This window comes from Schistocerca gregaria, chromosome 3 (genome assembly GCF_023897955.1).
Source record: "Schistocerca gregaria isolate iqSchGreg1 chromosome 3, iqSchGreg1.2, whole genome shotgun sequence".
NCBI classification, from domain to species: Eukaryota; Metazoa; Arthropoda; class Insecta; order Orthoptera; family Acrididae; genus Schistocerca; species Schistocerca gregaria.
The window spans coordinates 285,925,226-285,940,988 of record NC_064922.1 but is presented as its reverse complement, the minus strand read 5'-3'; the positions used below and the strand labels follow the sequence as shown (position 1 = coordinate 285,940,988).

The window sequence follows — 15,763 nt, the reverse complement described above, 5'->3', positions numbered from 1 at the left end:
AACTGAAGAGAAATTTAAGATTTAAATTTTTTATAAGGATATAACCTCGCAGACAACTATGCTAATGACTGTAATAAAGCACTATAGAGCATAACAAATAAAAAATGTAATCCTGGTCCTCAGTGATGTTTAGCTAGAGTTAGAAAATTTAAACAAAATATATATTTAAAAAAGAACATAAAATTTGTTATTTGAAAAATCTGTGGAACGTTAATCATTGTATGCACATTACACTGAGAATTATGATAATTTTTTTCAAATTTTAATGTAATTATGAGTTTAAAAATTTTTATGATGGTTGAGTATACAGCTTAGGAAAAACATAAATATATGAAGTGTTAATTTTATGTAATTTAAAAAGAATTAAGCCAAGCTGATTTATTTTTGGACAGAAAACATAAATATATCAAATGTGACCTTCATAATGTCAACACTGCTATGTATCCATTTTATATTGTAAAATAAATCCACTATTAGCATATGGACTCGATGCTGTTTTATTGTCCTCAATTGCATAAATTTCATTTTTGGAATTTCACATCGAATTCAAAGTTCCATAATATGGTTTATTGTTAAAAAATATTGTAAACTTATTTTATAGTGAACTACACATCTCTTTATTGCTTTTGATTTTTCCACTGCATTCATCTAAGACATTTATAAAAGTTTTCATTGACCTGATGTATATAATAAATATTATTTCCTGTATAATCAATACTATCAAAGTAATTAATCATAGAATGTATATCTTCATAAATGTCTTCAACTTCTATATTATAGACTGATCTGTCAGTATCTTAATACCAAACTTTGAATATTGTCTCCATATTTTGGTTTTATGACACTATAGTGAAATTCATACATTAGCATTTTGATAAACAAATTATATCAATTCTAGTATCAATGGGTTTACTACATGGAATTTTAGTTTTATTCTTATTAATAGCAACTAAATTTTCTTTAAATATTGTTCTATTTTTAAAATTTAGGTTAACTAGTAATTTGTTACATTTTCAGCTTTAGACTATTTTTATATCTACTCTCTTTTTTTATATTTTTCGACATGTTTCCAAAAACTGGATTATTCATCAATTTGTATTAATCTTCTTCAAAATCATTTTTTGCTTTATTCATCACATCTGTGTATAAATTGGTATACTTTTTTAATGAATCACATTGTTTAAATTGTAAGAGCTTACGAATTTTTGCTATTTTCATTCATAAAGATAAAATAATTTAAGATTTTTATAAAGAACAACCTAATTACATATATCATCTAAAGGAGTTAATCATTTTTTCTTCAGTTTGTGGAACAATTTCATTTTTAGGAGCTAATGGGAAATCTTTATGTAAATCATGTACTTTTTTTTGCATTTTCCAATCTACTTAGAAAATATAGACGATTGTAGAATTCTCTGAAATTTTATGTGAAATTATCTGAATTTTTTTAGAATTGAATGACATTGGGTCACCCCTATTTGAAACCTCCATATGGCAAATCTTGACACATAGCACATCCACACAAGTTATTTGCATCTAGATATCTTAAAATATTCAGTACAATATTTTTATCAAAATTCTTTGTTTCTTTATTACTCGCTTTAACATATCTTTTACTACATTGTGATATACCTCCTTTAGTCCTTTTCAACCATTACAATCATATCATAATCATCCAATAATTCAAGTGCATGTTCAGTCATTTTTAACATCAAATTTATAGATAAAAGATGTGGTGTAAAATACCTAGCTGGATCTATACCATAAGCTTCCAGGCAAGTTCTTCCAAAATTTCAAAAACATCAGCTAATAATAAAACATCAGTTTTTAAATATAGATCATGATACTCTCCTACATTCTTTATCTTAAATTTGTCCCAAATTAGTTTAATATGATTGTAATATTCTTCATTAATATAACATTAATTTAATTTATTATGAAATTCTTCTTTTAGTGGAAGTTCTCTTTCTTCAAATTTTTCCCAACTGTCTATGAAATCATAAAGATACACTCCTTTTTTACTTACTACATTCCTTGGATCGCCTGGAATTTTTTTTTAAATTTTGCATCTAATTCTTTCTTAAATTTGAAGAAAGTTTATGAAAATTTGTACCCACCAATCACATTTTTAGCTTTTCTGTTTGGATACCTAAACTACTATAGCTTCTTCATTATTTGGTATTGAAGCTATTTTTTTTCAATATTATCAACTTGTGGCACAATTTGACTAGAAGAAGGGATTGGTTGGTAGGGCATGTTCTGAGGCATCTAGGCATCACCAATTTAGTACTGGAGGGCAGCGTGGAGGGTAAAAATCGTAGAGGGCGACACTAAGCAGATTCAGAAGGATGTAGGCTGCAGTAGGTACTGGGAGATGAAGAGGCTTGCACAGGATAGAGTAGCATGGAGAGCTGCATCAAACCAGTCCCAGGACTGACGACCACAACAACAACTACATTATCAACTTATTTCACAACAAGATTAGGATCATTGGCAGATAAATTATGTAAATAAATTGGTACAAAATTAGGGTGTTTTAATTGTAAAATACAATTATTACATAATGAATTGATGTAATTTCCTGTCAAATGATCATGAACATGAACATTTGTACAATTTCTTTAATGATTTCGCCATAAAGATAAAATTTTAGATTAATTGTGACTGATTGTTCTTCAAACTTTAGTGGTCTCATTTATTCAGTTTCAGAATACATTCTCCCAATTTCTTCAGCCTCTTTTTTCATACATTTGAGAAATTTTTTGGCTGTTTGGTCCTCTATATACAAGTGGATCTTTGTAGTGTCCATGTCTATATTTAATATAATAACAAAAACCACTTGGCTCATGTTATGATAATTTATATTAGAAGAATTTTCTGGATGGACTGACAATTATTCACATTGAATAACAATTTTCAAAACGTGCATAAACAACAAATAGTACGTTTTGAGTATACTTATAATTTTTCAATTTCATGTATCCATTTTCTTCTGGTATTTCTGTTTTGATAGGTTTATTAGTTAAACCATTTTTAGTAATTGTCTAATTTTTCTTTATTATTAAAATGTTATAAACGTAATCATAAATAAATTTTGAGTCTTTACATTTTGAAATTTTGCATTAAAAGATATCGAGATAAATCTTTTATCCAACAGTTGTGTGAATTATTTTCTTTTTTTAAATATAATAATATATGTTTTTCTGTATAAATGATTGTTTCATCAAAATCATAAATGTTAATAAATATATTAGTTTTTTCTCACTTTTTGGAATTTCATCAATTTTAACAGAGAATCAGATATTAGGTAACTTTTTCTCAAATTTGATTTCATTTACAATACAGATATTAGTTTTTTTCACATTTTGGAATTTTAACAGGGAATGCGATATTAGGTATATTATGGAATTTCTTCTCAAATTCGATAACTAATCCCTTATAATTGGTTGTTCTATCTGGATTTTTAAATTTCTATATATCTAGTTGATTTAATGTGAAAGTTACAGACCAAGAAGACATTGTTGATCATAATTCTTTACATTAATGCAAGCTTTTTTCTTTTTTTCTGGTATTTCAATGCAAGCTGAGCCTGTTAAAGGAAGATGTCTAGTCATTGCTAACTGTAGTCCAGTAATTTAATATAATATCTAACCAGTATCACTTTTTTCTGAAAATATCTATTTTCCTTCTCCTACATTTTTTATATATATCTTTTTCTGTGGCGATCGTATAATTTTGGGTTTGATATCCATATTCCATGATTTTAGTATTAGTTTGCATGTTGTACACACAAAACAAATTTAAATTAATTTTCACACCGTTAAATAATTGTATATGTTTCTGACTGTCCCAAAATTTTTTGTTTTGCAGCAATTAAGAAATGATTAAGTTTAAATGAGTTTACATTACCTCTGAAATTTATAGTATGTAATCTTTTTCAAATGCTTTTTCAAATAAAAAACCATTAACAGTTTTTCTATTTTTTGTTTTGTAAATATAGATTCCATGAACACAGAAAATTTCATTCCAGAATGAGATTTTCACTGTGCAGCGGAGTTTGCGCTGATATGAAACTTCCTGGCAGATTAAAACAATGTACTGGACTGAGACTCGAACTCGGGACATTTATCTTTTGCGGGCAAGTGCTCTGCCAACTGAGCTACCCAAGCACAACTCACGTCCCTTGCCCACAGCCTTAATTCCGCCAGCACCTCGTCTCCTACCTTTCAAACTTCATAGAAGCTCTTCTGCGAACCTTGCAGAAGAAGCACTCCTGCAAGAAACCATATTGCGGAGGAGATGTGGCTTAGGCACAGCCTGGGGGATGTTTTCAGAATGAGATTTTCACTCTGCAGCGGAGTGTGCGCTGATATCAGCTAGCAGTTTTTTAAAGATATAACGCAAATATCGCAAATATGGCGTATAGTGTTTCTTAGCAGTATTCTGTAATGAAGTAATCATTAAAAATACGAGGTGTACAACTTTGCTTCAGCCGTTTGCCGATAGGTGGCAACAACGGTAAGTAGCGGTCGAAAGAAACAGATCGCAGACGTTAGGCAATTAGCTTGGACTTCGGTCAACATAACCTCATTCAAACATTAGTCGATTTGTGTCTGCACCATAAAGTTCTTATTGATTGAAAACATCAGTTAGGAGCCTAATTCTCGTCATTTGCGGGAGGTATTACTGTTTTGTTTCAATATGAAGAAAACAGCGGCTGAGTCTCATCGAATGCTCTCAGGTACATATGGTAAGGACGCTATTTGTGAAAGAACGTGTCGTGACTGGTTTTAAAGAACGGTGATTTTAACGTCGTAGACTGGTACAGTGGTGGAAGAGAGAATGTTTTCGAAGATGCAGAATTGGAAATTGCCGAGTGAAGACTCGCTTCAAACTCAAGAAGAATTGGCACGATTAATGGGAGTGACACAGCAAGCCATTTCAAAATGTCTCAAGGCTATGGGCATGATTCAGAAAGAAGGAACTTGGGTCTAGTGTGTGCTGAAACCAAGGGACATTTAACGGCGTTTGTGTGTTTGTGAACAGTTGCTCCAGAGCAAAAACGGAAGGGATTTCTGCATTGCATTATGATAACCCTAAACGCAAAAAACCATGGGGATATCCCAGCTATGCTTCCACGCTGACGGCAAAACCGAATATTCACGGCTCCAAGATCATGCTCTGCGTCTGCTGGGACCAGCTCGGCGTCGTGTGCTATGAGGTGTTAAAACCAAGTGATACAGTCACAGGTGCTCGTTATCCAACGCAGTTAATGCGTTTGAGCAGAACATTAAGAGACAAACGGCCGTAATACAGCGAGAGGCAGGAGAAAGTGATTTTGCAGCACGACAACACTCGAACCCACGTTGCAAAAGAGGTCAAAACGTACTTGGAAACGTTAAAATGGGAAGTACTACCCCACTCTCCGTATTCTACAGACACTGCTCCCTCTGACTATCACTTGCTTAGATCAATGGCGCATGGCCTGGCTGAGCAACACTAACGATCTCATGAAGAAGTCATAAACTGGATCGATTCGTGGATCGCTTCGAAAGATGAACAATTTTTTCATCGCGGGTTTCGTACACTGCCCGAAAGATGGGAGAAAGTAGTGGCCAGCGATGGAAAATACTTTGAATAATACATGTGTAACGAATTTGTTTCATTGAAGCCTCAAATGTTGGGGGAAAACGGCAGAAGTCAAGTTGTATACCTTGTATTTTATAAACATTTCAGACTTTTACAGGTGTATATTTGGAATCATAGTTGTTTTTAAATTACGTATTTGACTTTTGAAAAGAGTCTGTGTACTGCAACGACAACCGTTGTGCTTGTGGTCAGTTCTTCTCATGCATTGGCTTTTGACATTTAGTCATGGGCGCCCTGGTAGGCATGAAGTTACGTTATGTTACGGGAACAATGTTTTGGCGAGTTGTGGTGTACATAGTAATTTTAATTTTGACGGGCCAACGCATCACTCATTCCATGTTTTATGTATTTGGAAATTCAATGGAAGGATTTTGTGTGTAGATAGCACAAGATCTTTACAGTAACCTTTATGAAGACATGTTGACATATGGTTCTTCTATGAATTAATGTTGCACTATTTGTATAACTGTTTTTAGCACTTCTTGCAATTTCATGACAGATCGGAAGATAGTAACTTACTGTTACAGAAACCGGTTGTCTACAATAAAGTTGTTTTTTTATTGCAGTTATTTTTCAAAATAAATAATTACTAAAGAATTACTAGATGATTTTAAGGCTACATCTATAAGTGGTATTTCACTTACCGATTAGAAATTTAAAAAATACGTGCTTCTTTGTTGCCAGAAACTCAACCCCTAAGGGAATGCAGTAGCGATGAAAATTTTTAAGAAAATATTGCGCTACATTTAAAAAATTTAAAGGTAAATTAATGAAAATTAGTATTTCACCTCTCGGTTAGATATAAAGAAACATTTGTTAGGAGATGAAAGTTGCTGAGGAAGTGTATCTGCACAAGAACGCACAAATCATGATTGACAAAAACAGTAGACACGAGCTACCAGAATAGGTTTTTGGTCAGAAATACATTCGCAAAAGACCCTGCCTATATGGCCTTAATTAGCGTGAGATGCTTAGAATGTACGCGTTAAAAAAAAAAAAAAATCTTCAGGCCATACAGTCTAACGCGTGCGAAGTAGCGGCAGCTACCTAGTACATGATCAAAATTATTTGCACGTTTGCCATAATTATAGTGTAGATTAATATTGAAAATATCCACCCTTTGCCTTTACAGCAGCTCGAACTCTGCTGGAGACACTTTCAATTATGTTTCTGAATGTATGTGGAGGAATGGCAACCCATACTTCGTACAGAGCCGAACCAGAGGTAGTGATGTTGGACGCTCGAGTCTGGAGTGAAGTCGAGATTCTTCTCATTCCAAAGGTGTTCCAGTAAGTTCAGGCCAGCCCACTTCAGGAATGTTATTCTCCACAAACCATTGCCTCACAGATGCTGCTTTATGACAGTGTGCTTTGTCATGCTGATACATTCACCATCTTTCAACTGTTCCTCTGCTGTATGCAGTATAGAGCGCTGTAAAAAGTGTTCACATTCTTCACATTCGTCTGCCCTTAGCAGCTGAGTGGTCAGCACGACAGAATGTCAATCTTACGGGCCCAGGTTCGATTCCTGGCTGCGTCTGAGTTTCTCTGCTCAGGGACTGGGTGTTGTGTTGTCCTAATCATCATCATTTCATCCCCATCGACGCGCAAGTCGCCCAAGTGAGGTCAAATCGAAAGACCTGCACCCGGCGAACTGTCTACCCAATGGGAGGTCCTAGTCACGCGACATTTTTTATTCTTCCACATTTAGTATTTTCATAAATGCAGTAAGAGGTGCACAACGCAACCGCGAAAAAAATCCCATATCGTAACATCACCTCCTATGCACACCCCTGGTGGCAGTACACCTGATGGCAAGTAACGTTCTCAAGGTATTTGCCAAACCTCAGCACTTCCATCTTATTGCGACAAGGTACAGTGTGGTTCGTCACCCCAGATCACTCGTTTCCAGTCGTAGTACTTTGCAATTCACGAGTGGTTCGTTCCGCTGATTTCATAGTATTTTTACAACCATTCTTCGCACTGCTCGCTGGTCCCTGTCAGGTATTACATGAGGTCTGCCTGGTACCGGTATGCTGTGGTTGTACCTTCGCGTTTTCACTTTAGAATCACATCACCAACAGTCGAATTCGGAAGATGATTTGTTACTCGGTTGACATCCAATGACTAGACCACGTTCGAGGTCGCTGGGCTCTCCTGACCGACCAATTCTGCTGTTACTGCTTCTCTATTGACAGGACACTCACTCACTCACTCACTTAAAGCACGGACTAAACATTGAGTCGGATGGGGCAGGAGTCTAAGCACTTAGAGAAGCTGTTCCTCCATGGTAGGAAATGGTGGTAACGATGGCCTCTGGTACAGATGGTCCTCAGGCTAATTTCAAAGATTTTCGAAGTAGGCAATGGCGGCTACGTCCTCTGGGAAGGTTTTCTTCTACCGGAGCGCCACTCCTCCTTGAGCCACTTCTCAGCGACCTGGTAGATGTGCTCCCAGCCGTCGGGGATGAAGATAGGGAGGGCGCTGATCGCTCGTAGCTCCTTCCGAGATACCACCTCGTGCAACAGACCACGTGTGTGGCGGAGGTCGCACGGGTGGTGGGGAAGGGGAGGCTTGGGCACGTCTGGCGGCGTGGGTTGTCCCTATGAGGGTACGACCCATCCGCAATGGACGCCGTGATCTTCTTGAGGAAGGGCTGCACACTGCGCTCATCAGGGAGCGGCAGGCACAGGGGCAGCTCCTCCTCCTCGGAAGTGTCTTCCTCGACGTGGGAGGTGACTGGCGGCGCCTTTTCCTTGGTCCGTGGGACTGCCGTCACAGGGAGAGGCAGTCCAGGTGACTCGACGTCCATCGCCATGCGCATTTCTGAAGGCGGCGAGGTGATGGGCGTCTGTGTGGAGGCGGGTGCGGGAGCGGGCACCTTCTTCTTGAGAACTCGCAACTCCTCGCGCAGCTGCTGGATCTGACGATGGACAGCTACGAGCTCTTCCTTAAAGGCCTGGCCAGACAGAATCCGGCCTGCCGCTGAGACGGACGGCGCAGCGGCAGGCGGGTCCAGTCAGCGGCCAGGGACGCCACACAGGCAACGGCCGGCCGCAGCGACTCTTGATGCGTCAGCTGTTACACTGTGGAAAGGGCCGAACCCCATTATTATGCTTAAAGTGCAGAAATGAGTAAGCTCGCACTAGCGATAAGAATTGGCACCAAGAAGAGGAGATGTTGGGTGCACGACATTAATAGCAAGAGAGAAAGCTTAGGAGAATACCATCAGCTGTGTATTGATCTAGAGTCTGACGAATATAGGTTCTTCAAATATTTTCGTATGTCGCGAGAATGTTTAAGGTCTAAGGCGCTGCAGTCATGGACTATGCGACTGGTCCCGGCAAAGGTTCGAGTCTTCCCTCTGGCATGGGTGAGTGTGTTTGTCCTTAGGATAATTTAGATTAAGTAGTGTGTACGCTTAGGGACTGATGACATTAGCAGTTAAGTCCCATAAGATTTCACACACATTTGAACATTTTTGAGAGTGTTTCGAGGAACTGCATCGCCTGATGAAAAGGTAGCACGGAGGAGTGCACAACGAACCGGAGAAAGCCAGTTGATACAAGGCAGAGACTAGTCATTTGTTTGAGGTAAGTTTTACCATTTGTGGCCTCTTTGTGCTTCAAACAGAAGTCGTATAATTTATTCCATTTCAGTTTTGCAGTATCATATGAAAGGTTTGGGGGAAGAAAGTGCTATCCCACAATGTAGTTACGAGTGAAGTGATAAATTTATCTGCAGTGTTTAGGAATGCAGCAAACGATAGTAACATCTAGCATCCGTATGTCGCGCTAGAGAGAACTTTCTACTTAATAGATTGTTTTGTTTCATTGTATTCATAACATTGTCATTGAATTTAAACAAACATATCTTTGGTCGTTAACTTATCTATTCGTTCTATCGGCATAATTTATCTTAATCTTTTCCAGATATCCTGACTACAGGCGACAGTCACCAGATCAAGGCTTTTTCTTTTCGGTTAGGACGTTCAACAGTCTCAGAACTTGTGGAACAAGTGTGCCAGGCAATATGGACTGTTCTACAACCCATGTATTTACCTACTCCTACAACAGAGATGTGGAAGAAATCTGAAGAAGGATTTCTAGAACTTAGGGGGTTTCCGAACTGCCTTGGAAGCATAGACGGAAAAGATGGTTAAAATGCCCGAAGGATAGTGGATCCCAGTTCTTCTGTTACAAACAATTCTTTTCGCTGCTTCTCCTGGCGATCGTTGATCCATACTACGAGTTTACAATAGTTGATACTGGAAATTATGGACGTCACAGCGACAACACTATTTCTGAGAATTCAGCTTTCTATCAAGAGTACGTCGAGGGCAAAAGTATTCTACCTCCAAATCAGGATCGCGTGGATCATACAAAAATTTGTATTGTCTCACCTCCTATATAAGTCTTTCTGTGTCCATGATGCATGCACTACGAGCTGCAAGACAAAAACCGCCTCAAGCCGCTGCTTCCTGTGTGACCGCAGAGCAGTTGAGTGCGCCAACAGAGGCAAGCAGCCGCTCCGGCGTGCGGCGAGTCTGTGATCTGTGACAACCCGGCGCCGGTCGGAGCGGCAGGCCGCTTGCCGGTGCGTCAAAGCCGCACTCTGTGTGACCGCCGCCGTACAATAACGAGCGATTCAACAGTGCGGCCTGCCGGCTGCGGTTCAAGGCCATAGGCCGGACGGCCAGGCCGCATTCTGTCTGGCCAGGCCTTGAAGGCCCGTTCGGCTGCAAAGGCGGCTTGGAAGCCAGCCATGCGTCGTCAGTGGCCGCTTCGAGTCGGTGCGGCTCGCACCCCTTGTCAGAGCGGGGGGGAGGGGGGGGGGGGAGGGGGGGGGGGCGTCATGGCACCAGACATCGCCTCAGGGCGTCTCGCGGCGGGCTGGCGGCGAAACCCCTTGAGATAGCCGCAGCTACGCGAGTTGGCGGCGTGTGAACCGCCGCAGTTCGCGCATCTGCTGGCCACCCCTCGTGGCTTGGTGCAACTGCGAGTGTCGTGCGCTACCACGCACTTCAAGCACGCGACGGCGTTCTTGCAAGCATTCGCAGTGTGCCCCAGTTTCTGGGACCTGTAGCACTGCACGTCCTTGCGTTTCCGCTGAGTGTGCTTCAGGTTTCGTCGGCGGCCTCTGTTGCTCCCCATCGCGTTGATGAGAAGCTCAAATGTGGCCGCGAGCTGCTTTCCCTGGCGTCCAACCATGGCGTTGGGCTAGTGGCGTTGGTGTGCGCGGGCGACGGTAACGAAGGGTATACATTACAAATGTAATGTATTGCGAATACACAGAAAGAAGAATCCTTTACTGTATGATTGTATGATAGCGGAACAAACACAGGAAGCAGTTACTTCTGTAAAATCTCTGGGTGTATGCGTACGCAACGATTTGAAGTGGAATGATCATATAAAATTAATTGTTGGTAAGGCGGGTGCCAGGTTGAGATTCATTGTGAGAGTCCTTAAAAATGTAGTCCATTAAAAAAGGAGGTGGTTTACAAAACACTCGTTCGACCTATGCTTGAGTATTGCTCATCAGTGTGGGATCCTTACCAGGTCGGGTTGACAGAGGAGATAGAGAAGATTCAAAGAAGAGCGGCGCGTTTCGTCACAGGATTATTTGGTAAGCATGATAGCCTTAAGGAGATGTTTAGCAAACTCAAGTGGCGGACTCTGCAAGAGAGGCGCTCTGCATCGCGGTGTAGCTTGCTGTCCACGTTTCGAGAGGGTGCGTTTCTGGATGAGGTATAGGAGATCACGAATGTAAAATTAGAGAGATTCGAGGCTTTCCGGCAGTCGTTCTTCCCGCGAACCGTACGCGACTAGAACAGGAAAGGGCGATAATGACAGTGGCACGTAAAGTGCCCTCCGCCACACACCGTTGGGTGGCTTGCGGAGTATGTATGTAGATGTAGATGTACAAGTGAGCCGCAGCGAGTCGAGTAGCGGAGTGCGTATTGATAGCACAATACTCTCTGCCTCCTTTTATTCTGGCCGGCCGGTTGCAGTGACATCTAGTGGTCAATTCCTTACTGCATAGGTGTATCCAGGACGTTTGATCAAATAGTGCAACTGAAAATCGAAATCACTCTTCACACTCATTTCATGATTCACACAGAAGTATTCTATACTTTCAGCTTATTCCCTCCATGACACACTTAGTAACTTTCTCCATTCCTCTCTGCAGATACAAGAAGAACACGAGGCCTCAAGCATAAAACTGTAAAATCAAGGACAAACAAATATCTCACATGAACGGCCCCACGAAAAGCCGTAACATCACAAAAAAAGAGATGGAGTTTTACTTTGACATGTCACTAAAATGTTAGCTCTGTGTAAGTGCAGAATTTTTTTAAAATTGAGAGCACCAAGAGATATCTTTTTGTGAATCATTTTATATTCCGAAAATAAATGAAGAGACGAAATAATTAATTCTCATGGCAGTGCAGAGCACAAGTACTTACAGTATCAGGCTGTGGCACTCCTCCGCGTTGTACACATACTTCAGTCGGTCGTGAACTTCCGGCTTCTGGAACTGCCGTCCACAAAACAGATACAGGTAGTCGTACCGCACGACGCACTGGCCGTTGATCACTATGCTTTTTCGTTCCCTGTTTGGATGGAATGAACTTTAATGACACAACTCTCAGTCAAATTAACACATTAATAGAATGAAGTTGCCGTCCAGCTATATCGCAGTCTGGTGGCTGATCGTCAACTTGAATAAATCCAACAAACATTACGAGTATATGACATGGAAATGCCAAAGGAATTTATTCACTGAAAAAGACAGTATCTTGTAGATTCATGATTTAAAAACAGTTTAGGATATATGTCCAGGCACTCTGTTATGCAACGACTGGGGTCTACAGTAGTGCTTCCGTGGAAGCCCTAACCCAAAATGACAAAAAATATCCCTGTAGTCTTTAGGTCGTGGTTCCACTTCACAACATCCGTATCGTTAGGGGAGCAACATGTTACTAAATTAAGGAGAGGAAAGCGCAAGAGGCCTCTCCCGTTTGCGCTGTTTCGTTCCACAACAGCAGCTTATGTCGGGTGCAGGGTCACCCATTGGTGTGGTTCCTGTTGATTCTCTCAATAGGTGGGATTATACTAGGCATGGCCTTCACGTCAACAGGAAAAGGAAGGGTAAACTGGCTGAGAAAATAGCAGGAAAGTTAACGGAGGGAGGCACTGCCATGAGTGATAAAATACTGGTGGTTATGGTGTTCATAAAAGATCCTTTTTAGGGTAGGGAGGACAGGAAGAAACCAAATTTTAAGAGAGGTTAGGACTGAGACGAATCTTCAGTTTGAGAAACAAACCAAAACACATAATTCTAACTTATTACATTAGCATAAACAGCTACTGGTTAAGAATTTTTAACAATCAGCAGATATTTCAACTCTAGCCAATTTTAACTCAGTCAATGAGATATGTCTGCTATCTTTATTACATCGAAATATTCGAGGACTGTGAAATAAAATTAATGAATTAATTATCTGCATAGAGGAATTAGAGTCCTCAAACCCAGCTGACATAATTTGCCTCTCTGAACATTGTAATGTTATGTGAGCCTCACGGCCCCTTTTCTTAATTTTTAACTAATTTGTGTCTGATTTTATTCTGAGAAGCTTAGTAATGTATGTAAATACAGTAAATGTAAATTTGATTAAAAAACTACTTGAAGTGAAGTGAAGCGCAGCTGGACAGCAATAAACTCTTTAGCACGCAATCCCCGCAACGATAGTAGCTGTGACTCTTCGAGTATGGACTCTTTTAAAAAAAAAATTAAAAAAAAGAGAACTGTTAAAGTGTATCTTGTGGAAAGAGGACGTGTTGCCAGGCTATCGCTCACAACGTACTGTTACATTTAATGAAAATCGATATTTTAGTGATAAAATCGAGTAAAGTATGTGTAAAAGTTGCCAGACATTTATGTATACAAATTTTCTGGAAATGAAGAATACAAATCTCTTGTTTTTGGAAAAAGGAGGTGAACTTCATTGTCGTCGCCGTCAATCAATCGACAAAATTGTAAGTGTACAAAGTTCACTAAAATACAGGAAAAGAAATGCAGTCTCTATAGTTTTCATTCAATAAGTAACAACCTCTCATAATTTCTTAATTACAGTAATTGGATTCTGTTCTTGTACAAAGTTTGGTGCTGAACTCCACTGACCAATTTTGATGTAGCTGGACGTGTAGTTTGAAGGAAGTTCGTGTGCCACGCAATCTCCTTTTCTCACGAAAAGCAGATAGCTGTTTGATCTTATTTACTTACAATAGTGATCCCTTAGGTATGAAAAGCGACGAAAACTTGAGCTCAAAGCTATTCGCAATACGGCCAAGTAACTAACAAAGTCGTATTTTAAACCTCAAAGAACAATAACTTCCTCCAAATTGTAATACGTCACCAACTGATGCAGAAGCTGATCATTCAAGGAGGCAGCAAGTTACGACTTAAAGTAAAAATCTCAATCAAAAATCTCTCTCTCTCTCTCTCTCTCTCTCTCTCTCTCTCTCTCTCTCTCTCTCTCTCTCCAAACACATATATAAATATAAATATCATATAAAAAAGTCATTTTATAACATGTGACCACTGGTAGAGAACTTTTACGTGTTACAGGGTTTAGGTTAGCATCTCGATTTTGTAGAGCAGAAATGGAGAAAGGAGGAGTTGCCACATTCATCAGAAACTGAAATTTAAGAACATAGACATTCATAAATTTTGCTTAGAATAGCATATGAAAGCATGTGCAACAGAAGTAGAATCTCACAAAAAATCCTTCATAATATTAAGTGTATATCGAGCACCTGCAGGTAACTTTAATCTGTTCATAAACCACCTTGAAGCTGTACTGGCTCATTTAACAACCAAAAATGAAGAAATAGTGGTTGCTGGTGATTTCAATGTAGATTTCCTTAAAGACTCTCCCAATAAGAACTTATTTGAGTTAGTAACACTATCATTCAACTTAATTCAAACTGTAAGGTTCCCCACTAGGGTAGCCAATTGCTCACAAACAGCCATTGATAATATCTTTATAGAAAAGTCCAATGAACAAAATTATGTCACAAAACCAATAGTCAATGGCCTCTCAGACCATGACATGCAGTTCCATCTGTAAAATGTTAATACTGAACAGGATATAAAATTTGTTAAATCTGAGCTCAAGAGGGTAATCAATAAGCCAAAAATTGATTATTTTAGGACAGTCCTCAGAGACATTGACTTGACTGATGTTCACAGTGCTCATGGCATGAATGAAAAATATAACACTTTTGCTAATAAAGTGCTTACCTTATTTGAACACTGTTCTCCCCCAAAACTAACCAAGGTTAGAGCAAAGTCTACTAAGAAGCCATGGATTACTCAAGGAATAGGGGTATCTTCTAAAACAAAAAGCAAACTGTATCTGTCAATCCGAAACAGTTATGATGTTGATGCTATATCATATTACAAGAAATACTGCAAAATATTGAAGACTGTAATACGAACATCAAAGCAAATATAATACAAGGAAAAGATAGTCATATCAGGTAACAAAATAAAGACAATATGGGATATAGTGAAGGAGGAGACCAGTAGAACCAGACATGAAGAGGGACAAATGGCATTAAGAGTAAATGATACACTGGTGACAGATATGTATAGTTTTGAAGAACTTTTCAACAAGCATTTTATAGCTGTTACTGAGACGATGAGGTTCTGAGGTTCTGTAGAAGCTGCTGTGGAATACCTTAGACCAGAAATTTCAAGTAACTTCCATAATATGAATTTGACCCTCACTACCCCAGCAGAAATAATGTCAATCATAAAATCTTTAAAATCAAAAACATCTAGTGGGTATGATGAAATATTAACAAAGTTAATTAAAGTATGTGATTATGAGTTAAGTAACATATTAAGTTCTTTGTGTAAGCAGTCGTTTATCAGTGGAATATTTTCTGAATGGTTGAAATATGCTGAAGTTAAGCCACTGTTTAAGAAGGGAGATAAAGAAATAGCATCAAATTTCCGTCCAATTTCACTTTTGCCAGCATTCTCAAAAATTTTAGAAAAAGTAATGTACAATCGGCTTTTTAACCACCTTATCTCAAATAACATAC

General features: G+C 39.1%; 1 protein-coding gene across 1 annotated transcript in view; it reads right to left on the bottom strand.

Moving 5' to 3' along the window:
- The window catches only part of LOC126355344 (cilia- and flagella-associated protein 61-like), a 223,683-nt gene that overhangs the window by 132,316 nt on the left and 75,604 nt on the right, over positions 1–15,763 (bottom strand). The window contains exon 5 of the mRNA XM_050005638.1: positions 12,115–12,261. Coding sequence (XP_049861595.1) covers positions 12,115–12,261 — 147 coding nt within the window. The remainder of the gene's footprint in view (positions 1–12,114; positions 12,262–15,763) is intronic.